A 27,907-nucleotide genomic window follows, 5' to 3' on the forward strand; every position below is an offset into this window, starting at 1 on the left:
TGAAGTTGGTTAGAGTTTAACATTTATCTACAGTTAGATGTACTAACAGTAAGTACACTTGTATTTTTTTCTTACAGATGCTGTCCCTTTTACCAGCACGGATTATCAGACTACTAGAATTTATAGGATTTTCTGGAAATAGGGTACAAAATTAATTTTTTCTTAATTTTGACAAGGAAAATAAAAGTTATTTATTGAATATGAGGGAAATACAACATGTCCTCATAGCTAGCAATTTGTTTTCAGAACAATGAAGAGGCATTGGGTCTTGATTATATTTTCCAGGAGTTAGAGATGGTTTTTCTATTGAAAATTAAAAATTTTCATCTTTGTTATTTAAATTCTGGGATTAAAATTTATGTTTTACTAATATTGCTGCTTGCTGGATCTTTAGTACTCATGTGAGGTTAAAATATGCTTCCCTAACATTTTTGCAACCCCCGAGTTTCCTGCAAAACCAAGAAATTAGGCTAGATTTCCCTGTCTAACATTTTATGATTCGTATGGATCAAGCATAGTTGCAGTTCTTTTGGTTTTCCTTGTTTTTACACGTTTCACTACAAAACTAAGCAAGGAAATTTGTTTTCCATGAGTTTTGTTTGTTATAGTTCTGTGTGGTTGTTTTTGTAGTGTATAACATTTATTAATCATAGCACTCAATATGCTATTACCAGAGTTGCTTTATTGCAAAAGTTGTCCCTGTTAGTCCAGAGAGCAGGTTTTGAGAAATAGATGAGAACAGGTACAAGAAGCTGTAATTTTTTTCCCTATTTATTCCACTGTCCAGGTTCTCCATAAGTATTATGTATTTATGGTGATCCCTTCCTGATATGGTCTATCTATTCAGACTCTGTATTTCATCGTTACCCTTCCCCTCTACTATTCATCTTCCACCTTATTTCTTTAGTAGCTCCAACTTGCCCCTTGAATAAAGTCCAAACTATAGCATGGATTCAAGGGCCCTAGGATCTGACTCTAGCCAATGCTTCTAGCCTACTACCCATTCTTTTTGCTTCCCTAGTGTTCCTGCTAAACTGGGCAAATGGTTGTTCACCAGATAGACCCTGTGCTTTTCTGTTGCCATGCTTCTGCTGGTGTCTGTTTTGGATGTCCTCCCCAACTGGCATCCTCCCAAATAATGTCTCTTGAGAGCCTCTCCATCCATTAGGATTGAGATAAATGTCACCTATTCCACAAAGCTTTCTCTTATCTTCTCCCAACAAAGCTCAAGTATTCCTAACTTTCAGAATCATTTACTTATCTCTCTTATGGCCCTTGCCATATTCCAGTAAAATTATGTGTTCATGTACTACCTTCGCTATTTGATGGAAAGATCTTTGAAGACATAGAACTGTATATATTCATACCCACCGTAGCATTTTGTACTTAGATCCTCAATATGTTTTAATAAATTAATATTTATATAAGAGAAATACAGCATTTTCTATGAAATGAGCTCTACCTTTTTCTCTCCCTAAGATCACATGATATAAGAATTTGGGAGATTGTCTTATGCCAGTTTAAAATGTAAAATTTGCTTCTAGTTAGATACTACTGCTATTCTAAGCTCTTGAAAAATAAACCCCACCTTCCTGGAGAGTGGGGATCCATGAGCTAGCATTTTAAAGTCTCTGAATATGATGTTTCAATCATGCTCTTCTCATTCTAAAATGCCTCTAATTCCCATAGGAGTTGGGCATCCTGCAGTTACGGGAAGGTGCCTTAGGAAGAAGCATGAGGTCTCCACTATGCTGCTTAACTATGCTAGCTTTTCATACTTATATCTCCCTGATACTTGGTAAGGACTGGATTATATTTCACATCATTGAAAGTTGATTATCTTTCATCTGAGTAAGTAAAAATTTAGAAAAATCAGTAAGAGGTCGTAGTCTGTATTTACCTTTTTTTTGAGCAAAAGTGAAAAATTGTGACATTTCTCATAGTAACATTTGGCAGAGGGGGTGGAGGGTTTCTTTCATCAAATTCGTTGTAATCAGTTCTCAGCTAAAAAATTCTATAAAGCTTGTTTAAGGTGATCTATTTTTAGCATATTACATTTCTTTTTTTAGCAGAAAATTAAATTTTTGGTTAAAATAAGTTCAATATTGCTATTAAAACCAGAAATTTCAATTAGGAACTGAAGGCAACCACCTCTGCTCCTAAGAATTTGCCCTAGAGCTTTCTTAAACTAAAGTCATAGATGAGACTTGTCTTCTTTTATTTCCCAAATATTAAAATGACAAATTAACAGTTTTCATGTTTTCCATGAATAGGTCTTTGCTATATTATAATGAAATTTGGAGAAATAGTTATACATGTCAACCACATTTCTTGAAGACTGAGGCTTTTCCTGTTAAATTTCTAGGTACAGGAGAAGTGAATGTTGTGGAAGCAGAGCGTCTCCTTGAACCCTACCTACAGCAGTTTCCAAATGTACGCTTAGAATTTCATGTGTCTTTTTCAACCATAATCAATCAACCAGGGTTGACCATTGAACAGTCTGTTTCTCCCTCCGCAGGGCTCCCTCATGTTGTTTTATCATGGCCGGATAGAGCTGCTGAAAGGAAATGTGGAAGAGGTAACTTATTTGAAGGGGTCATTTGGGGGGCTGTCTATATGGTGGAGTTGCGTAGTGCACCCATTCCAAATGAGCAAGTCCAGCTCTATGCACTAGACAGAAATAAAGGGAAAATATGTAATTAAAAAGCCAAAAGTTAATTGTGTGGATGTACTCTATGATATATAGTAAACTACTGAATATACTCTACATTTGCACATAAAGTACCTGAGGCAATTCAGGGTAGGATATAGAAATACAGTTGGGCAGTTTAAGGGGCTTTCAAAAATCTTTGACTACTATCCATCTCGGTATTACATATTGGCTTTGGAATCTTGCCCCTGCATAAAGGTCACTCCACTGTACTACATGTGTGCTCCCCATCAAAGGAAATTATTCACTAATTCCCTTGAAGAAGAAGAGTGAATAGCCTTTTATATAAATATACTCATGAACAATTTTCTTCTACACAAATGGGGTCAAACATGTATTTTTCCTTGATTTGATTTTTTTCTACTTAAAATACATCTTGGATTTCTTTCCAGGTTAGTATTTCTAAATCTTCCTTATTCTTTTTGATGGCTGGGTTTCATTCAATGAGATGGATATACTGTACTTACTAAAGCAGCCCACTATTGATAGACATTTGGCTACTATACATAATGCTGTTGTAAACATTATTATGTGTATATTTCTGTGCAAAAGTGTATTTATATAAGATCGATTCTGATAATGAGGATTTCTAGGTCAAAGATGTTTGCATTTTGATAAATTCAGACAACTTGCCCTCCTAATAAGGCTAGTCCATTTAAACTCCTGTAAAGATATGAGAATACTTGTTTTCAGTGCTCTTTGGCAACTCTGGTCATTATTTATCTGTTTTATTTTTGCCAATGTGATGGCTGAAAAATGATAATCTAATCTTTTAATTTATCTTTTCCAGTGTAAAAATTTCTTCATATGTATATTTGCCACTCATTATCTTTTTCTCTAATTTCCTGTTTATATCTTTAAACAATTTTCCCACTGAGTTGTTTGTCTTTTTTTAAGGATTTTATAAAATTGCTGTATAAGGGTTGATCCTTTGCCCGTTACGCATATAGCGATATCTTCTCCCAGTCTGTCCATTGCCTTTAACTTTGTTTAAGGTATATTTTACTCTCTGGAAGTTCTAAATTTATTGTCAAATCTTTTCTTAAAGAACTTCTGCATTTTACGTCTGTCTTAAGAAAGGAACTTTGCTACTCCCACATTATAAAGTTCCATGGCCCTCTCACAAAGTTACATGAAGAGGCGAAATTTAACTGTATTGTTGCATGTAAGGAAAGGAATGTGTTGTCGTATTGAGTGGTTTCATGAGTGATGATTTTGCTCTTTTTGTACAAAGTGTTTTATGTATTTTTCCATTAGGTTATTATCTCCTTGTCTAATATCTGGATGATCAGCTTTATGCAATTGACTTATAGGCACAAGAGATATTTCGAAAATGCATTTCAGTTCAAGAAGAATGGAAACAGTTTCACCATCTCTGTTATTGGGAGCTGATGTGGATTTTTGTATTCCAACAAAACTGGAGGGAGGCGTATTACTATTCAGATCTGCTTTGCAAAGAGAGTAAATGGTCCAAGGTAAAGTACAGTTTCATTAATGTCATCTGTTTGCTCATAAGTGTACAGGATGATTTTCATCTAGGACTGTTTCTTCCATAGTATGATATTGACACTGTTTTCTCAACTTAGAGATCCATCAGAGGACGAAGTGGACATTAAGTACCTGCTGTTTGTAACCACTGTCCTCAGCACTACGTGCTTTAAAAGCCATCCAAATAGTCTTTTTCAACAGAGAGGCTTTATCTGTGAAGATGAACTGTACTTATATATAAAAAGTATTAGATATCAAGTATTGATAATTGTTTGTAGACTTTTTGATACCCTGATAACAAGGCTTTTCATAATAATCAAAATTAATTCTTTATCCATTCATCCGTTGCTGCACACTTAGGTTGCTTCCATGTCTTGGCTTTTGTAAATAATGCTGCTATTAACGTTATGATGTACATATCTTTTTGAATTAGTGTTTTCGTTTCTCTTTGGATATATACCCAGGAATGGAAATGCTGGATCATATGGTAGTTCTATTTTAATTTTTTGAAGAACTTCATTCTGTTTTCCATAGTGGCTGTACCAATTTACATTCCTACCAACAGTATATAGGGTTCCCTTTTCTCCACAATCTCATCAACGTTTATTATTTGTTGTCTTTTTGATGATAGCCATTCCAACAGGTGTGGCAAGTTAGGGGAAGGAGATTAAGAGGTACAAACTGCTAGCTATAAAATAAATAAAATACAGGGCTTCCCTGGTGGCGCAGTGGTTGAGAGTCCGCCTGCCGATGCAGGGGACATGGGTTCGTGCCCCAGTCCGGGAAGATCCTACATGCCGCAGAGCGGCTGGGCCCGTGAGCCATGGCCGCTGAGCCTGCGCGTCCGGAGCCTGTGCTCCCCAACGGGAGAGGCCACAACAGTGAGAGGCCCACGTACTGCAAATAAATAAATTAATTAATTAAAAAGAGTTCTAAAAAAATTCTGATCCATTTGTGAAAAGTTGGGAGGAATGAGATAATGATCTCTTTTTCATTTTGTCCATTTTCTCATCCATGAACGTTACAGTTGTATAATAGGAAAATGGCCAAAATTAGGTGAAAAGTTTTGATCTCATTTGGAACAGGTGATATAAGACTTCATTTCCTTTTTTTTAATATATTTGATACCTCTTAAATATTATATCTGGAAGATTTGTAGGTCTTTCCTGATTTGCAAGATAGCAATGTCATGTACCCAGGATGCTCTCTGACTAGCTGCTTTTCTTTTCCTCAAGGCAACATATGTGTTCTTAAAAGCTGCAATTTTGAGTATGCTTCCAGAGGAAGATGTAGTAGCAACTAAAGAGGATGTGGTAACTTTATTTAGGTAAGCAAAACACTATTTCTATAACAAAGATCCTGAATGAATAGAGGAACACACAAATACTTTCTTTTTCCCTTAGTGCTCTTCCATGCTTCACCTTCATATTTCTTTAATTTATCTGATTTGATACAGAAACTCTTAAAAAATATATTTAGGGCTTCCCTGGTGGCGCAGTGGTTGAGAGTCCGCCTGCCGATGCAGGGGACATGGGTTCGTGCCCCGGTCCGGGAAGATCCCACATGCCGCGGAGCGGCTGGGCCCGTGAGCCATGGCCGCTGGGCCTGCGAGTCCGGAGCCTGTGCTCCGCAACGGGAAAAGCCACAGCAGTGAGAGGCCCGCGTACCGTAAAAAAAAAAAAAAAAAAAAAAAAAATATATATATATATATATATATATATATATATATATATTTAACTAAGGGTCAAAATGTCATCCTTTTAGCAAGACTTTGCAGATATGCCAGTGTAATTGGGAATCTTGAGAACACATGTTTTTTTGTTTTGTAATTGGGGCTTTGCTACTGCATTTTGAACACAGTTTCCTAAAATGGTATTGTTAGCTAAAGATGTTTACTGTTATAAATCAAAGGTATTTTGTGATCAGAAAAACTTAAGAATATAACACAATATAATATACCCTTAGTTTTCATTAGTGTGCCAAAGATTCTGAGAAGCTCTACTGTGAAGTAATCTGTTTAACTTTGTTTAGACCAGTGTCCGTCCATCCATCCATCCATCCATCCATTCATCTGTAACCTTTATGTTGAGCACCTACTGTATGAAGACGACTGTGTTAAGTGCTGAATTAACAGGCATGGATCCTGTCCTTGTGCAGTTCATAATCTTGTAGTGGAACTAGATATCAGTGAAATAATCACCCAGTAAATGCAAAATTATAACACATGACTGATTTTTCTCCTCCTGCTTGTCTCACCATTCCTTCTTGGTATCTTTGTAAGCTCATCCTACTTCCATCTATTAAAAGTTGATGCTTTTGATTTCAAAGGTCAGTCTTAGAACCTCAACCTTAGGAAATCTGATTCAAGCCAAATTGAAATCCCTAGTACACACCTTGTGACTGAGCTCCAGACCCATATATCTAGCTCCCGTTTACCACCTTCACTTAGATATGTCAAAGCATTTAAAACTCACCACATCCAGTCTTCCCTAGCAAACCTGGTGTTCTTTCCTATCTCAGTGACTGGGACTACCAGTTAGCAAGGCAGAAACCTATAACACTTGCATCGCCAACACGACCCACTGTCCCTCCATTCCCCGGTGGGAGGAGAGGTATGGATAAGAGCACAGAGGGAATGATAGTTGAGATGAGGTCTGAAGGTGGCTTGGGAGCTGCTGAGGCAGTGGGGAGTTGTAGTGATAACAGTTTCAGACCAAGGGAACAGCATTTGAGAGGATGCTGTTTCAGGAACAGCATACGAGAGGATGCTGTTTCAGGAACAGCATACGAGAGGATGCTGTTTCAGGAACAGCATACGAGAGGATGCTGTTTCAGGAACAGCATACGAGAGGATGCTGTTTCAGGAACAGCATACGAGAGGATGCTGTTTCAGGAACAGCATACGAGAGGATGCTGTTTCAGGAACAGCATACGAGAGGATGCTGTTTCAGGAACAGCATATGAGAGGATGCTGTTGCAGGAAGGAGCACTGCACATTAAAAGAACTAAGACAAAGCTGATATTGGTCAGGACGTGATGCTACATTTTATATATAGGTCTAAGGAAAATGAACGTCCAGGATTGCTCAAAATATGTCTCATAGAACACAGAATTCCTTTAAAAAATAAGACAGAGTCTCCAGCCGTACCACCCTGAGTGCGCCCGATCTTGTCTGATTTTGGAAGCTAAGCAGGCTCGGTGCTGGTTCATACCTGGATGGGAGAGCGCCTGGGACTACCATGTGCTGTAGGCTTAAAAAAAAAATAAGATAAAATGTGTTTTAGGGACACAGAGCTCATTGGTATCCCGAGTGGGAGTTGGTAAGTTAATAGAACAGAGGTAGAAACCAGACTGAGATTGGCTAAAGAGTGAATGAGATACAAAGAAATGAAGAGAGTTGAGCATAAATAACATCCCTGGATAACTTTGACTATGAAGTGGAAGAAACAGAGAGAGAGTTGGAGGGAGATGTATTATCAAAGAATATCTTAATGGGAGAGATCTGATCATTCTCAAAAACCACTGGGAAGGATCCTTTGGAGAAAGAGAAGTTAGACATATAAGCGAGAAATGGTATAAGCGAGAAATGGGATAACTGATATTTGCAAGGCTCTTGAGAATGCAAGAGGAGATAGAATACAAAGCACTGATGGCTTTATCTAGAGGGAGGACCAGGTCCTTTATTGTATGGGAGGGAAGAAGTCCAGAACAGGTGCGGAGGCATGCAAGCTCATGGGTGGTAGTGTGAGATGGAGGGCTTCCTCCCTCACAGCTTCTGTTTTTCTTTATGAAGTAGGAGGCAGGGCTGTCTGTTGAGAGTGAAAGAGAAAGGAGTGGGATGGAGGTGTGAGGAGGATGAAGAATATTGGAAATCATTGCTGTAGAGGGTGGGACAGTGAGGTGATGAGAGAAACACAGGAGGGGGAACGGCAGGCGGTGCCAGGGCTCGTTCGAGGTTGGTGTTGATGAATTTACAGTGATACCAACTTGTTCTCAGTGCCGGTGCAGGGAGGATGGATACTGAGCTTCATCCGGATGAGTGCAACGACTAGGCATTAGCAAGGGAGTATGCAGTAAAGATTGCCTGCCTGGCCGTCTAAGCAGGAGGATGGAGGGACGGGGAAAGAAAGAGACTGCTGAGCTGGGAGAAAGTTGAAAGGCAAGAGGACTGAAAGTCTTAGTAGAACAGCCAAGGTAGAATGAGGAGAGTGGTGTTCAAAGGGTGGTGTGCTTGAATTTGTACTTTGAGGTCGAAAAGCCACAGGTGATGAAGTGGTCTAAGGTGTGACTGTAGGGGTGGGTGGCTGTGGTGGAAAGGAGGAGGTGACCGCTGGAGATGAGGAAGTTAAGGAACGGAGAAGCCCAGCTGCGTTCTTCAAACATAACTGATGACACTTTTTAAAAAATATTTATTTATTTATTTTTGGCTGTGTTGGGTCTTCGTTGCTGCTCACGGGCTTTCTCTAGTTGCGGCGAGCGGGGGCTACTCTTCGTTGCGGTGCGCGGGCTTCTCATTGCGGTGGCTTCTCTTGTTGCGGAGCACGAGTTCTAGGCGCACGGGCTTCAGTAGTTGTGGCACATGGGCTCAGTAGTTGTGGCTCACGGGCTCTAGAGCGCAGGCTCAGTAGTTGTGGCGCACGGGCTTAGTTGCTCCGCGGCATGTGGGATCTTCCTGGACCAGGGCTCGAACCCGTGTCCCCTGCATTGGCAGGCAGATGCTTAACCACTGCGCCACCAGGGAAGCCCAGTGACAAACACTTTTGAGTGGAATACTATAGTGTGTGACCACATTATGAGAAATAATGGCCTGGCTGAACCCTCTGACAAATTTGTCAGAACAAATTTGAAGGTATGACCAGGACTACTTTTTCATGCTTTTAGAGAAGCTCTTTTTAGCAATAGGACCATGTATACTAATAGAATCAACATTAGTGGAAGCCATGTAGATTAATGCCACCTCTTACTGGTAGAATGTATTGCCTCATTTCACACAAGCAACAAATGGAATGGAATATTAAGGTACATTGGGACCTTTTACATCCATACTTCCTGTACTTCAAAGTAAATTTTCTCCATATCAAAATAATTTCTTTGAAATATGTAACAAATGTTATTTTCAGGAGAAAGCTTGAGGTCTGCTGCATGTGTGATAGCATCTAATTTGTTGGGATAATGAGAGGAGAGTCCCCAAAATGAATGTTCTCTTCATACAGACTCTGTGATCCTTAAATGACAAGGTTTCATGTCCACTGCATGCTTCTGACCCCTTCCCTCAACTCCCACCTCGCATTTCCACTGCCTCTTCCACTGATGTTAATTCACAGTAATGATGGGCATTCTGGTTTAAAAGCCATAGCCCTTCGTACACCTGAAAATAACATAATGTCATATGTCTATTACACCTCAATTAAAAAAATCCATATTCCCAAATTGTGCCCAGAAAGAATGTAACACAAGCTTGTCTTCATACTGGAATGTTTTTTCCTCTTATTGCATCTTTTTCTTTCAGTATAGCTGGATATTTCCCTAAATTTCTTCTTGGCAACGTGTTTGGTGCATTCGCCAAGTTATGTATAAGAAAAGTGCCCTAGGAACATGTAGTCTCATCATCCTATTCTCAATTTTATGTGCTTGTGAATTTTATAATTGGAATTTCTTAGAATTTTGAGAGAAAGGTTGTAAACATGGTATATGTTCTTAGTTGATTATTTTCAAAATCACCTATGCTTTGGAAACATTTTCTCAAATTATACGTGAATTGACGGCTATCTTTTGAGCCACATTACTTTACAGATCTGTGTCATACTTGCAGAAAGGAATAGGAGATGTACCAGTATACGCTATTGCCTCTCTCACAAGTATCCACAATGTAAATACTTTGGACTTTTTCCTGCTTACTTATGGAAATTGCCAATTTTATATCTAGATTTCCTTGACTTTGTTTGATAGGCTAAGACACTTGCTAAGTTAACTAGAAAGAAATACGTGTCAATCAGTTGTTCTCAAACTTGTGCGTGCATCAGAATCCTCTGGAGGACTCACTGAAATCCAGATTGCTGGGCCCCGGCTCTGGAGCTGCTGATTTAATAGGTCTGGGGTGGAGCCTGCAAATTTGCATTTCCAACAGGTTTCCAGGTGATGCTGATGCTACTGGTCTGGGGAGCACAGCGTGACAAGGACAGGTGTAAATAATGTATGTGTTCTTAATGACCTTTCGCTGGGGCTGGGGCTTTTCACAGACAGGTGGATGGCTTGAAGCAGAGAATTGCTGGGAAATCGATCCCTACGGAGAAGTTTGCTGTGAGGAAGGCTCGACGTTACTCTCCCTCGTTGCCCGCACCCGTGAAGCTCGTCTTGCCTGCCCTGGTATCTGCCTTTATTTTATTTACTGTTTGCATCCTAGAAATAAATTATTCACAGTGGCAAGGAGAACATCTAACTTTTGTTGTGAAGTTTGCTCAATTAAAAAACATTGTGTTTGTAAGGTGAACATTTATAAATAAATTATTAATGAATAATAAAAAGTATAGCAGATGTTTTTTGACTGATTGGTATGTTCTAGGAATTTTGATAAAGGCTATTTATAAAATATATCATTTAATTCTTATAGTAACTGTATGAGGGGAGTTTCTCTTTGTAGCCTCATTTGACAAGTAAGGAAATTCAGGCAGAGACAGGGTGAGTTGACTTAATTGAAATTGAGTTGAATTATAATGCAAGCCACATATGTAACCGTACCTTTTCTAGTAGCCACACTAAAAATCAAACGGTAAAAAATTGAAAAATAAAAGGACACATGATAATCATTTTAAGAGTATTGGTTTAACCCAGTTTATGCAACATTTTGTCATTTGAGCATGTAATCTCTAAAAACTTATTAATGAGATTTCTCATTCTTTCATATTGTACTCATCCATTGAAATCTGGTGTGTGTTCTATGCTTAGTTTGAACTAAGTTTGAACCAGTCACATTGCTCCAGAGCCATAAGTGGCTGGTGGCTGCTGTGCTCTAGCCCAGTGCTAGAGCTCACATTCTTGATCGGTATGCCATTTAGGCTAGACTTTGTGAAAAGCATAATTTCAACTTAAATTGTCTTAATGAAGACTTTTTTTAAAGTACTAAATATATCAAATTATGATGACTCTTTGGGGCTTTAGTTCTGCGTAGGTAGTCACATAGCACAGGAGAGCTGTTTAGTGCAAGCTGACACCTGCTATCCTCCTTTGGGGGTTCATGATTTTCTTTTTTTGATTCCAGAGTTTATTCAGTTATCCCCCTTTAACAGTTATGTAGTTTCCAGTTTTTACTACTACAAACAAGCTACAATTAATATTCTTTCATATCTCTCTTTTTTTTATACATGGGCATAAAATTGTCTTGGAGAGATGTCTAGAAATGGAATTCTGAGTTGAAGGGCATATGCATTTAATACTTTGACATTGCCAGTTTGCCCTCCAGAAAGGCTGTACCAATTTAAATTCCTACCAACAGTGTTTTACTGTTTAAATGTGCAGTTGAGCATCTTTTCACATGCTTGTTCATTTTTATTTCTTGTTTTGTGAATTGTTGTTCGTATACTTCCCTATTTTCATCGGTTTTTTATAATTTTATCATTGATATAGAAGCTCTTTAAATATTCTGTGAGAAAGAAAACTGCAGCCCCTCACAGGCATCAGTTGGGAGCTAGCCTGCACCTAGTACCTTGACTGAGGTTTTCCCAACTTAGTCTCGGAGAACACCACCCTCAGACTGGGTTGTTCTGTGCCTGTGATGGAATGAGATAAAAATATGACCACTCTGGGGACTTCCCTGGTGGCGCAGTCGTTAAGAATCTGCCTGCCAATGCAGAGGACACGGGTTCGAGCCCTGTTCCGGGAAGATCCCACATGCTGTGGAGCAACTAAGCCCGTGCACCACAACTACTGAAGCCCGCAGGCCTAGAGCCCGTGAGCCAGAACTACTGAAGCCCGTGCGCCTAGAACCTGTGCTCCACAACAAGAGAAGCCACCGCACTGAGAAGCCCGCGCACCGCAATGAAGAGTAGCCCCCGCTCGCCACAACTAGAGAAAGCCTGCCCGCAGCAACGAAGACCCAATGCAGCCATAAATAAATAAATGCATAGATAAATAGATAAATTTAATAAAAAAATATATGATCACTCTGTAATCATATCTGAGCTGATGATGTATAGCTTGCTCTGATCACTAAGGGTCTTAAGGAAGGTTAACTCAGAGCACTTATTTCTCCACGGCTAAGGGTATAGAATTGGCTTGAATTTGTGGTGACTAGGAATTTTACCAAAATCCTATATGTCATAAAATGGCAAGGTCAGGTATGAGCATTCCTTCTTCTGACAAAATATTCCTTCGATAAAAGCAAAATTTAAAAACATCATCATCAGTTAAAATAAATGTTCGGTTAGTTATTGAATTGAACTCTTACTCTATTAGCAATAAGAAGCTAGATGTAAAACAAAAGGTGGTGTTGTTATCTTAGTTTTCAGTACCATAATGTAAAGATGACTGCTGCCACTCCAATGGATTTCCCTCATTTCTACTGCTTCCCTGTAAGAGGCTGTTCAAACAATATCTCTATAATATTTTAACATTCATTTATTTCCAAGAAGATTCTAATTACCCTGGTTATTTCATACCTTTCAAAATATGAACTGCACTACCAGGAAGATTAGAAAAATATTTTCAAGCAAGAGCACATTTGCTTTTGGTCCAAAAAAAAAAAAATTCTCATCTGTTTGCCTATTAAGTATAATTTGCAATGAGAAATCATTAGTTTACATTTTTAGGGGCTGTCATTCTGCCGTATGGCCTTTAAATGAATGCATTTTCTGCATATTGGATTGCATTACCGGACTGTCACATGTTTTTAATGGTATAAAAGAACCTGAGCCAGGTAAAATATTTCCTATGTTCATTTTCAGTGATGTCCTTGGAGACATTTTATATAAACAATTGGCAGATATTGAAAAATGTTTCCCTTTACTTAAGAGTAACAGCAAAAATCTATATTAAATAGAATTGTTCATAGTATCATTTTAAAATATTATATGTATTTCTGTATCTGTAATCCATTATCTTCCAAAAGGATTGGATACCAGTAGGTGCTTAATAAATACTTGTTAAATGAACGAGTAAATTAATTTTTCAGTAAAAACACAATATACTATATATATATATATATATATATATATATAGAATACTTCGCAGTATAAAAGGCAAAAAGCATTAAATAAAGTGAGAAAAGTGGAAATTTAATCACTAAATTCCAAATGAGGAAAGCTAAGGAAAATGATCTCTAAATGTTGTCTTGAGATCACTAGCAACTGAGGCAAAACACACATATGTAGTTTTGTTGTTGTAAAGAACATTGAATAACCTCACATAATTGCGAATGGTTTCTCATTTTTCCTCGTTAGGAAATGATGTATGTTTGGAATGGTTTTCCACTATTGAGCAGAAGAAAAGATCTTTCTGAAAGTCTGTTGGTGACTGTTGAAAAGGCTGAGGCGGATCTACAAAGTGAAAGTAAGTATGGAACGTAAGAGCCTGGAAATCTTTACCGTTGCCCCTCTCCCGTCCTTTCCCAGTGCACATATGCCCGCGTTAATCTGTGTGCATGATGAGGACAAAAGAGCTTGAGCCGAGGTGTGTCTGGGCGATTGCAATCAAGATGGAGAAAAGATACCTGATACAACATGGATGAGCCTTGGGGACGTTAGGCTCAGTGAAAGAAGCCAGCTGCAAAAGAAAACCGAGTGAGAGAGATAATTTACATAAAATATGGAGGATAGATCAGTCTGTAAAGACAGAAAGCAGATGAGTGGTTGCCTAGGGGTGGAGAACTGGGGGTGTGTGAAAGCTAAAGGTTATGGCATTTGTTTTTGGGGTGATGAAAATATTTTAAAATTGATTCTGGTGATGGTTCACACCTCTGTAATATACTCACAGCCAGTGAATTGCATACTTTAAAGGGGTGAATTGTATGTTATGGGAGTTTTATCTTAAGGCTGTTACAAAATAAAAAGATGAAGAAGAGAGTTGAGTTTTAGAGCAGCTCAAGGGAAACGTATACTGGTTTAGTTGGTTGTGTTTCTTTCCGTGCCTCATTTTTGCTCTCTAATGACTACTGTGTTTTTACAGACACAGAGAATTGTTTGTTTTCAAGTTGAAATCTTGTCACAATTTGATTTTCTTACTCATTACTTGGGTTGTACTGGAGGTCCCTTTCCAGTGTACTGGAAGCTCTATTTACTGGAAGCTGCTGGCATAGTAGGAGGAAAAGCAGCTGGTCTGGTCTTATAGTTCCAATCCTGCAGCTGTGAGGCTCTGGGAAGCATACCTCATCCCATACCCAGGAGGGCCTCCGATTTCTTTTAAAATGGGTGTGGTGTTGGACCAGATGATACCCAGGGTTTTCTTGCTCTGACATTTTCTAGTTCTCTGTCATAAATAGAGGCTTTAACTTTTGCTAAACAATACCATAAGTGATAGCTTTTGTTGTATTCCTTATCAACACCCAAATCATTTAGGTATTATTCCAAGATAATGGTCTTATCCTCTGGAATGTTCTAATCACAGAAGTAAGGCAAAAATTGCTGGGAGGATAAACATTGTAAAGGGCATAAAAATTCAAGAATAGCCAGGAAAAATTCTAACAGGTAACTAATTTTTCTTAGCTGGAAGAAAATGGGCACCGAAGGAGTACCAGCTCCATATGCAGTATACTCCCCACATGGGTGATGAAATGATTGACTGACTCCAGGGATGAGCACCTCATTTGGATTATTTATTTATTTAATTTTTGGGGGTAGTATAATTGCTTTACAATGTTGTGTTAGTTTGTGCTGCTCTACAGCAAAGTGAATCAGCTATACATATACATATATCCCCTCTTTTTTGGTTTTCCTTCCCATTTTGGTTACCACAGAGCACTGAGCAGAGTTCCCTGTGCTACACAGTGGATCATTTTTTATTTCAACCACAGTATGGGGCTGAAATGTTTAATGACATTTCTCTTTACAATTACTTTTAAAAAATTAAACACGTAATTACATTTGATAGATGTGTTACTGAGTCCAAGCTCACTCTGCTCGCCACACGACAGGCCAATGAATCAGAGACGAGGTGCTGAGGCAAGGAATATGACTTCATTCGGAAAGCCAGCAGACCGAGAAGATGGCAGACTAGTGTCTCTGAAAAACTATCTTATCGGGGTCTGGATGCCGGTTTCTTTTATAGAATCAGAGAGGGAGAGGTGGTGAGGAAGTCAAGTAAAAGGGCCACCAGTTTTGCAAAACTCCTGGAATGACCAGCCTGGGGATGTGTTAGTTTCTTTTTTCTTGCAGCCAGTCACAGGTGGGCAGGGTTCCCTGAGGCAGGCCATTATGTATGATTATAATAACAAAAGCAACGAAAAGCAAAGGTTAAAGTCAAAGAAACAGATCCAATGGGGAGTCCGTTTTAGCTCTTCCCTGTTACACATGTAGGTGAAAAAAGTCACCCATGTTTTTCCTGCTATGCACAATTAATTTAGAATTTCTGTGTATACCATCCTAGCTTTATTTTTTTTTTAATTTATTTATTTTATTTTTGGCTGCATTGGGTCTTCGTTGCTGCGCTCAGGCTTTCTCTAGTTACGGTGGTGGATTCTTAACCACTATGCCGCCAGGGAAGCCCCATCCTAGCTTTCTTTTTATAGTTACAATCATAGTGTACCTGGACATACTCTAGCCTAGTTTTTTTCATTTATTATATCGTAAACTTTTTTTTCCCATTGAGATATAATTGACATATAACACTATTAATTTCAGGTGTACAGCATAATGATTTGATATTTGTATACATTGTAAAATGATCACCACAGTAAGTCTAGTTAATATCTGTCACCGTACATCGTTACAAAATTTTTTTTCTTGTCTTCAGCACTTTTAAGATCTACTCTCTCAGCAACTTTCAGATATGCAATACAGTATTAACTACAGTCACCATGCTATATACTACATCTCCATGACTTAACTTATTTTATAACTGGGAGTTTGTACCTTTTGACCTCTTCATATATTTCACCCACCCCTCAACCCCTCGCCCCTGGCAACCAATCTGTTACCTGTATCTATGAGGTTTTTTCCTTTTTTTTTTGGATTTCACATAGAAGTGAGATCATATGGTGATTGTCTTTCTCTGTCTGACTTTTGTTCGCTTAGCATAATATCCTCAAGGTCCTTCCTGTTGTTGCAAACGGCAAAATTTGATTCTTTCTTATGGCTGAATGTCCTATTATATATATATATATATATATATATATATATATATATAACACATTTTCTTTATCCATTCATCCATTGATGGACATTTAGGTTGTTTCCATGCTTGGCTGTTGTAATAATGCTGCAATGAACATGAGCGTGTATATATCTTTTCAAGTTAGTATTTGTTTTTCAGATAAATATGCAGAAGTGGGATTGCTGGATCATATGGTAGTTTATCATAAATGTTTTAACTGTTGCTAAGTAACGCTTATAATAATTTCAAAAGCTTCATGGCATTCCATGGAGATAATATATCATAATTTAATCAACTCTTTCAGAATTGTTGGGCATTTAGGCTGCCTTCCATATTTAAAATAATTGTAGCTTTAGATTCCCACCAATAAGGAGAAGAAATAGAAAAGAATGAAAGCTGAATCAGTGGGCTTATCTGCTAACAAGCTCAAGGTTTCAGGCTGGATAGATAAAGAATGAAATGGAACTAAGAGCAATGCTGTTCTGAGGCCACAGACCACCGCCCTCCCCACCTCCCCATTAGCCTTCTTGCAAATACAAGCAGGTGATCACAGGGATACCAGGTGAGTGGAATATTCTACTCCACTCTTGAAAAACAGTAGTACGAAAAGCTCATCTGTTGATGAAGGGGGAGTATGTCACCTTCCCATATTAAAGGCATCATTTTAAATAACAGAATGATGGTTTCCTTTCCCTTCTTTTTCCTTCCCCTTTTACAGAAAAGTTATAACACTTCAGCTCATTTTGATCTGGAGGTTAGGTAGAGTAGCCAAAATATTGAGGTATTCATCTTCATGGACTGATAATTCCCTTTGATTTCTGGGTACCAGGGAAACAAGTGGATGAGAAGGCTCAAGAAACTGGGACCCAAAGGAGGAACTCAAAGTTTGTACTATTTAACAAAGAACCAAAACAACGTATGTATAAGTACAGACTATATGGACATTTCAGACTTTCTTTGTCTGTGTCCTAGATGTTCCATCACTAACATTTTCTGCATAGTTTCTACTAATATAGAATTATGATAAGCCTCCTTACATTTTTTACAATTCTTTAAAATTTTTAATTGTAGAAAAATGCACATAATATAAAATTTACCATATTAACCATTTTTTAAACTGTATGGTACAGTAGTGCTAAGTATATTCACTTGGTTGTGCAACCAGTTTTGAGAACTTTTTCATACCCATTAAACAATAACTCCCCATTTCCCCCTCCCCACAGCTGTGGGCAATCACCATTCTACTTTTTGTTACTATGAATTTGACTATTCTAGAGACTTCGTGTAAGTGGAATCACACAGTATTTTTCTTTTTGTGGCTGCCTTATTTCCCTTATCCTAATGTCCTCCAGGTACATCCATGTTGTAGCACATGTCCGAATTGCCTTCCTTTTTAAGGCTGCATAATATTCCCTTGAATGTTTATACCACAGTTTGTTTATCTATTCATCCATCAATGTATATTTGGTTGCTTCCACTTTTGACAACTGTGAATAATAAATACGTCTATGAATATGGGTATGCAAATATTGTTTTGAGACCCTGCTTTCAGTTCCTTTAGATATATGCCCTAAAGTGCAATTGCTGGATCATACAGCATTTCTATTTTTAATTTTTTGAGGAATTGTCATCCTCTTTTCTCTAGTGCCTGCACCATTGTACATTCCTACCAACAATGCACAGGGTTTCATTTTCTCTACATCCTTGCCAATGCTTGTAATTTTCTATTTTTTTAAAAATTTGTTTTGTTTGTTGGTTGGTTGGTTGGTAATAGCCATCCTAATGGGTGTGAGGTGATTTTATTTTTACTCTTTTTAATATGGAATAATTTCAAAAAGGAAAAATACTTACTTTGATTTGAGTGGAAACTCAACATAGAGCCCCATCATTTTGAAATGTAATTTAGATGAAACTCCATAAATGTTTACTTCAAAAAATGAGATTTCACAAAATGTACTTCAGTAAACTGTATTTGGGCTTTTGAACAAATTTACTAGTGTTTATTTTTGTTGAATCAATTTGGCCACTCTTCATTAATTTGTTCCTTTGAACACTCTTAGATTTTCCATACTAGGTATAGCATTGTGACAGGCAGAGAAAGCATTGTTCCTGTCATTAAGGGAATTATCTGTGATTAAACCCCACATATTCACAAATCAGATGGAAAAATGAATATGTTTTAAAATAAGTGGGTATGTGAAAACTGGGAGGTAAAGAAAAACCTCTTTTTATTAAGTTAAAACATTTGTAGGGTATTTTTCCCCCAGAAAAGCAGGCTAGCTTGCTTCTTCTGTTTTACTACAAAGATAAGGATTTTGGTGCAGTAGAATAAATTCTATTGTTTGAATGTCTATCCTTTGTAGTATAGACTATTATGTACCACCAGGGAGTAAGGGCTTTGTATACAGTCGTACCTCAGTTTCTGCGTGGAATCGGTTCCAGGACCCACCGTGGGTACCAAAATCCTTGGATGCTCAGGTTCCATAGTCCACCCTCTGTATCTGCAGTTTCCGCATCTGTGGATTCCATCAACCGTGGGTCCTAAATGTAGCTCTAATCTGGTTGGTTGAATTTGCGGATGTGAAGCCCTCGGATACAGAGCACCCACACTGTCAAGAAGTCCTGAGGGACTGTTGAGTTTTCCTCTGTTTAAGCAGGCTCTTCACCCTTTCCCTCTAAATTTATTTTGCCCCTACATTGGTGGGGGAAAAAAATAAAGGAGTAATATTTGTATCAGACTACGCATGTAAAATGCAATAGAGGTTTAGAAAATCAGGCTGTTGTCTCCATCCATTCCTTTCTCTTTTAATGACATATTGAGATGATAGACTTTGAGAGATATTTAAGCAGGACTGGTGGGGGAGAAGAGCTCAGACAGACAGACACATTGTACTTTGTACAAACTTGTCTTTGTGTGTCTTCCTGCTGGGTAAAAAAAAAAACCAAACAAAAAACTGGTTTCTTTTCTGAACATCACTTTTGCTAGATGTTGCACATGAAATTTATGATGATCTCTTCTAGGTCCACGGTTTTACGCAAGATGATTACCTGATTCTATACCCCTACCCCCTTAGGATCTTTTAGTAATTAAGCTCTTATCCTTCAGAGTGAGGGAAAAAATCCACAATTGGAGAATGGAGTGAAGTGGTAAAGCTGAGGTGACTTCAGCCTCCACTAAACACCTCCTTCCCCCCTACCCACCCTCGCCACACACACATTATTAGGAAATGAATGTATTTTGGCTTCTCATACCTTTGTTAAGTGTCTCTAAAGTAAAAGATGGTAGAGGATATAATTGGTGTTCTCCTCTGACGATGCCACAGTTATGAAAGGCTGGTCAGAGATACAAAAGGAGGAATACTGTTTAAAGACAGAAAAGAACTTGGTAGTGTGCCTGGAGTCAGTATTTGCTACTAATTCCAATAGTGCTTCACTCGAAATCTGACTAACTTCCACATGTAGCCAGAAGTTGATTCAGTAGTTCTACTTTAACTATTTGTTATAACTAATTTGCTTGGTGAACTTATGTAGCAAGCATAATAAGAGTTACATAAAAGGGAAAGTGTTACTTTCTGGCTCTTCACCTCTAAATCCATTTTCACATTTTTCCTTTGGTGCATGTCAACTAGCTTCTGAAAAGTTCAATGTACATATTTTGTAGCTTGGGCTTCAGATTTCCTTTTCCCTAAGCCTACCCTCTGTTTTAAGTTCAGCAGATCTTTTGTGATGCAAGTGTGCTTTGGCAGCATTATTGTGTAATTTTCTTGGGGTGTAAAATGGAAACCATGTGTTGAAATGTTCATCCATGAACTCTCCCATGAGTCTCCCATGAGGTTGATAGTCATGATAAAGCCTTCATATTTTAAGGGAAAATAATCATCTGACAGGTAGTGGTCTGAGGAAATAATGGTTTTACTTTCTAAGGTTTTTGGAGGAACATGGTATTTTTGAATCCATTTTCCATATCCCTAAGTCATGATCTAAATAAAAGTTGTGTGTTTTAATGGTACTTCAACTTTCCATGGTGTTCCTCAGCAAAATTGTCCTTCACTGAGCACCAAAACGGTGAGATAAGACAAACTGTCATAAAATGTGACATAGAACTCAATAGAATGCACAAAAGTGATACTAAAACTTAGCATCCAGTATGGACCATAAGGGTTTGGTTCTAGGCCTGGAAAGATATTACTTCTTGAATGGATATTTCAATGAGCATCCATGATTAGAAGCATGAATAGATTTTTTTGAGGCAGAGGGGGAATGGATTTTAATAGGGAAGGTAATGTGGCATTGACGTTTGTAATTTTCTTAGTGAATAACCTGTCAGATCTTGGAAGTGAGAGGTGAATATCAGCTATTTTCAGCACCTAGAAGTAAAGTGACCTCCTCTGAGTTGGTTAAGTAGCATCCTTAACCTCCCATAGACAAGCAGCTTACTGATTAAAACACCAGCATGTGTTAATGGTGATTTCTGACGTTTATACTGAAAGCAAGAGTATTTCAGTATGAGGGACTCTTAGAGCCTCATTAGTTTGGTTTACTGCCCCTTCCCACCTGTGTTGTCACAGCGTGAAATGTATAAATTATCGGTCTGTCTTGGAGTGATTTGTTAGCTGCACTTAACTTGCAAAAAAAAAAAAAAAAAACCCCAAATTCAAAAGTGATAGATGTGAAATGGCAACCTTTGTCAGATAGATGTCACACATGATACGGTTCCTTCTGTTAATATATGTTAGCCTTGGGCTGTAGAAGGTAACGAGTCATTTTCAAAAGGAAAAAAGTCCTGAAAGAAAATCTTCCTCATTAGCCTCACGCAGTTAGAAGTTTGTGGGGATTTTAGGAGCCTTGCACACCTCAGAACCATTTTGTCTAATTTTATGACATAATTTCTTCCCCAAAAGCACATAACCTGGGAGAACTGATAAGTTGTAAACATAATGATCTGGAGAGGGTGTGCTCCTTCCTGAATTTTTAATGGGGAGAAGGCCATCTGCTTCTCCATATGGAAGCATTACCCTCTTCTACACGAAGCCAGCACAGCTAGGGACCAGAACCACAGGAAGAGGCAGCGTGCGACCTCCTCACCGCTTTACCTTTCACAGAACTAATAAAGCTCTTGCTTTATTTACAGTTCAAACTTCCTATAATTATACGTAAGGTCACATAACTCAGAGTATGAGCACCCCAAAACAATTTTAAGTGGCTAGGGTGAACCCCTTAATAAAATGGTGTATTAATGTAGTTAGTATTCTTTTCATTTGAAATATTTTCATTGTATTTTATTTAGTGAGGCATAACAAATGCTAAACATATTCTCCTTATTTTTAAATGGTCCCTCTGAAACCTAAGAGCTGTTAGTGCTACCTCTTAAATAGGATTTTTACAAGTATTTTTCTTTCCGTGTGTGAATTGTATGTTTGTTTTGCTTTAAGAGTCCAGCGACTACTCTGTAGATGATGAATGCTTAGTGAAGTTGCTGAAAGGATGCTGCCTGAAGAACTTACAGCGGCCTTTGCAAGCGGAATTGTGTTTCAATCACGTTGTCCAAAGGTAAAAGCGGACAATGAAACCAACTTGAGTGCAGATTGTGGTTTCTGGGGAATCGCTGTGAGAAAGTGATGCTTTTATCTCCCGTTGCTAACCTTTTACTTGGTGTTGCCAGAAAGAGAATCCAGTAATGTTTTCTTTATTCTTTGAGAAAAAAATTATAACCTAAGTGGAACGTGGCGTTATGCCTTTCTACCTGGTGTTCAGAGGTGACTTACAAAAGCTAAATTTACAGCCAGGCTGACATGTGTCTGTCTGAATTCTGGCAGCAATGTACAGAACATCTGATACTTCTTTGATTCGTGCATTTGTCTGTCATCCATTTATTCCACAGATATTTGAGTACCCACTATGTGCCAGAGACTGTGATCCTGAATCCTAGGGATTCAAAGTTCAGTAGAAAGACTCGCCATCATTGTAATGATAATGTGACAGGAAAGAACGACTGTGATGAATACTAACACTGCTTCTCTTTTGGCAAGGGGTATTTTTCTGTAGATGAATGAGTTTTAACCCCCCAAGAGCATTGATCATGATGTCCTGCTCTTTCACTAATTAGAGAGTTGAGTCAAGGTTCTGGTGCCTGACCCTCTTCTCTACATCTGGAGTCACAAATGCAATTACAGGGGCCAGACAAGTAACCTTACTGAACGATGGCAGAAATAGGGATTAGTGGGCACTGCAGATTAGGGAGATAGTGTGTTCTCTTTAAAGAATGCAGCCACTCCTGAGCTCTAATTGATTATTGCTCTGGACAGTGTGGGCCCAGTAGCAATAATCCCTACAATTTTTTTTTTTTTTTTTTTTTTTGGCTGCGTTGGGTCTTTGGAGGCTTTCTCTAGTTGCAGCGAGTGGGGGCTACTCTTCGTGGCGGTCCACGAGCTTCTCACTGTGGTGGCTTCTCTTGTTGCGGAGCACAGGCTCTAGGTGTGAGGGCTTCAGTAGTTGTAGCGTGTGGGCTCAGTAGTTGTGACACACGGGCTTAGTTGCTCCGCGGCATATGGGATCTACCCGGACCAGGGATCGAACCTGTGTCCCCTGCATTGGCAGGCGGATTCTTAATGACTGTGCCACCAGGGAAGTCCCTACAATTTTTCTTTGAAAGCCTGGAATCTGAATTTTGTATAACATCTCCAGATTTTTAAATCTTGGCTCAATTTTTTGGAAACCATTGTGTAAGCCAAATAGATCACAGCCATAGACTGCCGGTTGACGTTTTTTGTTCCATATCATATGCCTTTCCATCCGTAGCTACTGATCTGCCTCTTTCTGACTATATATTATGAGAATGTAGGAGGACCAGTGTCCTTCTAAGAAGCTGAAAGAGACAATATCTGTTTCCCAAATAAGTAATATACAGGCTTTAGTAAACATGTTAAAGAAGTATCCGTTGAGTTCTCTTTTATTGGTGTTTTTATTAGGATCAAAAGGATGACCCATTTGTTGTATTTTTTGAATCTCATAGTGAATTGCTTGCCGGTGTATTTTATAGTTTTGGATTGTGAGTTCACCTTCAGAGGGGTTTTATCTTGAGGCTCCTATGAGGCTAGGATTGAGGAATAGTCTCTCTCTAAAGTGATTTTGCTTTTATTTCTGCCAGATGCCCAAAAGGCTTTTCCAGGCCAGGGCCACCTTCATGTTAATTTCATTGCTTAGAAGTTCTTGGATCATTTGGGCCACATAAATTTGAATTGCAGATTCATGTGAGGGCAGGCCTATTGGTTATTAATTTCCTAAGGGATGTGTTTTTTTCCACTCCCCCTCACCTAGACCTCAGGCCAAGGAGCCAACTGCCCCTGTCTTCCTCCTATGCTGCAAGTGGGTTTTTCTCATCTGCCCTTTCTCTGGTGGAGCAGAGCCCCAGCTTTATGTAGAGTCTCAGCCCAGGCTCTATATACTATGTGGACCCAAGGCCTCCCCTCCTGTGTGGACATTGAGACACAAAGCCCTGGCGGATTCAGACTGAAACAGACCTAGGGGTGCTTTGGCATCATGCACACACTCAGAGTTCTGGTTTTGTTTTGCTTTCAGTTTGAGAGTTTTCCTTATGTCCTTGTGAGCTGAGCTCTGCATTTTAAAGGGTGTTGCTCTTATTTTTTTGAGTGCTTCTAGATGTTTTGTAGTCAGAGAATTTTCATAATACTGCTGAAAACCGAAGTGTTGACCACTTCTTTCTTGACATTTTGAAGCATTATAAGACAGCAGTGCAAAGAGAGTTGAACCTCAGTGAGAAATAAGTGGCATCATTTTCTGAGTGGAGTCATTTCCTGAACACATTCATGTTCAGGAGGGATGATCTTATCCTTTCTAGGGTTAATCTTTGAAGATCTGCATGCATTTGTATACCTGAAGGTCAGTAACCAATCCTCAGTGCTGGATTTATATTAAGGAATAAAATAAAAGAGTAATATAAGGAATTCCCTGGCGGTCCAGTGGTTAGGACTCCGTGCTTCCACTGCAGGGGGCACGGGTTCAATCCCTGGTCGGGGAACTAAGATCCTGCATGCCAGAGCTTGGCCAAAAAAAAAAGAAAGAAAAAAAGAAAAAAAAGAGTAATATATTAAAAGCATACTATTTATTGCCATGGTTTATTAGGTTCTTTAACTGTATAATGACAGCTTTTCTCTGATAATAGTCTTAGTGCTGTAGCTGTTTTCTTAAGAATGGGGAAAAATACATGTATGTTGGAAAAGAATGATATGTTCCTTGTTCTGTTAAGACTTAATTGCTTTTCATTTGCTCTTTTAGTGAAAAGCTACTGAAGTATGACCACTACCTAGTGCCATTTACTCTGTTTGAGTTGGCATTTTTGTATAAAAACCAAGGGGAAATTGACAAGGCCATAAAGGGTCTAGAAACTGCAAGGTAAGTGATAACCGCAGCTTCTCTTGCTGTGGAGTCAGGAATGTCAATACAATTTTAACAACAGCAGTAACTTGATACACTTAAAATGAACACATTAATGAAAAATTAGTCACAATTTTACACTTGCTAATTTATGCTTAGTTTCTGCCTGTGGCTTTTGCTGGAATTGTGCTGTTTCCAACCCTTTTTTTTTTTTTTTTTTTTTTTTCTTTTTGCGGTACACGTGCCTCTCACTGTTGCGGCCTCTCCCGTTGCGGAGCACAGGCTCAGCGGCCATGGCTCACGGGCCCAGCCGCTCCGCGGCGTGTGGGATCTTCCCGGACTGGAGCACGAACCCATATCCCCTGCATTGGCAGGCGGACTCTCAACCACTGCGCCACCAGGGAAGCCCTCCAGTCCTCTTAATGCCTGACCCTGTGGGTGTTTACAAATGTTGTGATTTGGGGGACCTACATGACAGATTTCTGGCCTATTCTCTTCTATATCGAGGTCAGCAAACTTTTTCTGTAAAGGGCCAGTTAGTAAGTATTTTTGGCTTTACAGTATAACGTTTCCATTGCAACTACTCAATTGTATTAAAAGCAGCTATAGAAGACAATATGTAAATAAATGGGTGTGCCCAGATTTGGCCATAATTCTGGTCATAGTTTTGCCGATCCTTGGTGTGTTCTACCATCTCTCTCATTTCCTTAAAGAGCCATTGATTTGAAGAAGCCCTTTGAATCTTCTCCTCTTTCTTCTTTCTGACTACTGTGGCAGTTTCAAAGCACTTTATCAATTCTGCTGTCCAGTGGCTCTCAGACCTCCTGTGATCATGGCTCACTTACTGGGGGCACAAACCCTGTGGTCTGCTTGCTTTGAACACTACTTGCCATGGAGAAAGAATGCCATGATAGCTGTAGGCCATAAATAGCTTGCTAGTTTGTTCATTTACTCACATTCAGCAGAGCATTCACTGAGTACCTATTATGTGCTAGACACTAGAAAAGGTTCTAGATAGACACCTGTGCATAAACAGGCAATGTTTCTACCTTCTAAGTTGAGGGGTATTGGTAAATAAACAAATAAGAAGAGTAGCAATGGTATGTGCTTTGCTGAGATTTACGATATGATACAGGGTACTCGAGTGCTACTTTAGATTGAGTTGATTCTGGAAGGTTTCCTTGAGGGGGTATGTAGTTGAGATTAGCATAATTAAAGCCAGTCCTGAGAAGACCAGTCACCAGCGGACTGCGTGGGGAGCATTCTTGGCTGGGGGGTGGAGCGGGGAGGGTGTTGAGCCACGAGGTTGATGATGCTTCTTGAATGAAATGGGGAATACTTAGAGGATAAGGATTGAGGAGAGAGAGAGAGAAAAAAAAACTTACTCCTGTTCGAACTGTGATATTTTGAGGTGCCTATAGGTATTCACGTGGAGATGGTGAGTTGGCAGTCATATATACCAGCATGGAGTTCAGTGTAAAGGTCAAGGCCAAATGTAGATATTTCAAAGTCACCAGAACAGAGACAGTGATATTTAAAGCTGTGGTGCTTGATGAGGTCATTTGGGGAAAGTTATACAGCTAGAGAAGGAGATCCAGCATAGCCCTGGGATATGCCATCATTTTAGAGATTAAACAAGAAGATTAAGAAGTGGCCAGTGAGTTAGGAGGACATCCGGGAAAGCCAAGTGAACAAAATGTTTCAAAAGAAGAGAGTGGTCAGTTGTGAAGATGGCTGCCAAGAGGTCAATCAAGGTGAGACCAGAGAACTGGCTGCTGAACTTGGCAGCATGATCATCGGTGACTTTGACAAGCAAGGTGAGAAAGTGGAGTTTGCTACTCCAGGCAACTCCTTCAGGATATTTGGCTGTGAATAAAGCATAGTAATGGGGCAGAAGCTTTGGAGGCACAGTGGAGCCAAGAGAGGTTTCATTATCTTTTTTTTTTTTTAAAGCCAAGGATATGAGAGAAAGTCACTTTTAAAGTTAATTTGTTGAGAGTGAGTATGACTCTTATGTCAACTGACATTCGTGTATCTTCAAATCTATTGAAAATTTTTAGTCCCATTGGAAAATTTGGGACTGAAAATACGGTTTCTAAGTATTCATATCATTTGGACATATTTGGTGTTATCTAAGCGATGCACAATAAGACAACTTTATAACAATGAAAATAAAAGACTAGTAATTCACTATGAAAAAGCAAGACCAGCAGTGATCAAAAGTCACCACTAACTCAAGACAGTCCCAGTGATGTCAACATAAACAGACGTCCCATAATTTCAAGACTGTTGATTATCTGTAGTTTTCTTTGTGCAGTAGGAGCTTTGCAAAGCTTCCAAAGTTAATTAGGGAAATACTCAATTACGTCCTTCGGTAAACTCTAGTAAGATGTTGGCTTAGCTTATGAATAATAACCCTCATTATGAATAATAACCCTGATTATCAAGGTTACCAGTAAGTAACCCTTAGACCTGTATAAAGTAAAGGGTTATAGAAAGGAATGAATGCCACTGCAAAGAAAGTACAGCTCTCCCATGGGCCACGGTGGTGTGTGAAAGCAGAGCCCAAGGTCCAAAGCATTCCATTTTGCTGATTCGGAACAATTCTAGCAAAGAGAAGTCAACATGGATGATCTAAGTGAAGTTTTTAAATAATCTGTGGATTTCTAATGCCCCTCCTGACATTGCCACATAATAATTATTGATCAAACCATTGATATTTGCCCATCAGAATTGCAGTAAGTAATTTTGGTGTCACCAAGTAATCCTGCTATCTTTGTTGTAATTGTCGTTTTGTGCGAGTTTCTATATCTATATCTAAATCTATCTATATATATAAATTTGTGTGTGTGTGTGTGGTGGGGGTGAATGATTATGTTCACCTTGTTTTTACAGGCTGCCAGAAATTTCCAGTTTAGAAAAGGAGGTCAACTCTTTAAAAATAGTTCACAAAATTTGTTAAACCTTCCATGTAACCTTCTTGCTGTTTGTGAATGGTTTGGTAATTACATATAA

The 27,907-nt window shown here is 38.8% G+C and overlaps 1 protein-coding gene across 4 annotated transcripts in view; it reads left to right on the forward strand.

The window, feature by feature from the left end:
• The window catches only part of TTC39B (tetratricopeptide repeat domain 39B), a 136,872-nt gene that overhangs the window by 106,135 nt on the left and 2,830 nt on the right, over window positions 1–27,907 (forward strand). The window contains exons 10-20 of one of the 4 annotated variants that reach the window (XM_079926358.1): window positions 78–143; window positions 1,690–1,798; window positions 2,366–2,433; window positions 2,519–2,578; window positions 4,024–4,185; window positions 5,434–5,525; window positions 10,438–10,564; window positions 13,633–13,741; window positions 17,328–17,414; window positions 21,931–22,048; window positions 24,794–24,910. In XM_079926358.1, coding sequence (XP_079782484.1) covers window positions 78–143; window positions 1,690–1,798; window positions 2,366–2,433; window positions 2,519–2,578; window positions 4,024–4,185; window positions 5,434–5,525; window positions 10,438–10,564; window positions 13,633–13,741; window positions 17,328–17,414; window positions 21,931–22,048; window positions 24,794–24,910 — 1,115 coding nt within the window. Of the gene's footprint in view, window positions 1–77; window positions 144–1,689; window positions 1,799–2,365; window positions 2,434–2,518; window positions 2,579–4,023; window positions 4,186–5,433; window positions 5,526–10,437; window positions 10,565–13,632; window positions 13,742–17,327; window positions 17,415–21,930; window positions 22,049–24,793; window positions 25,015–27,907 lie in introns of those variants that run through there. The other 3 variants (XM_079926356.1, XM_079926357.1, XM_079926355.1) reach the window with 3 other exon arrangements.

The sequence above is a fragment of the Stenella coeruleoalba genome, assembly GCF_951394435.1.
Source record: "Stenella coeruleoalba genome assembly, chromosome: 7".
Taxonomy (NCBI): domain Eukaryota; kingdom Metazoa; phylum Chordata; class Mammalia; order Artiodactyla; family Delphinidae; genus Stenella; species Stenella coeruleoalba.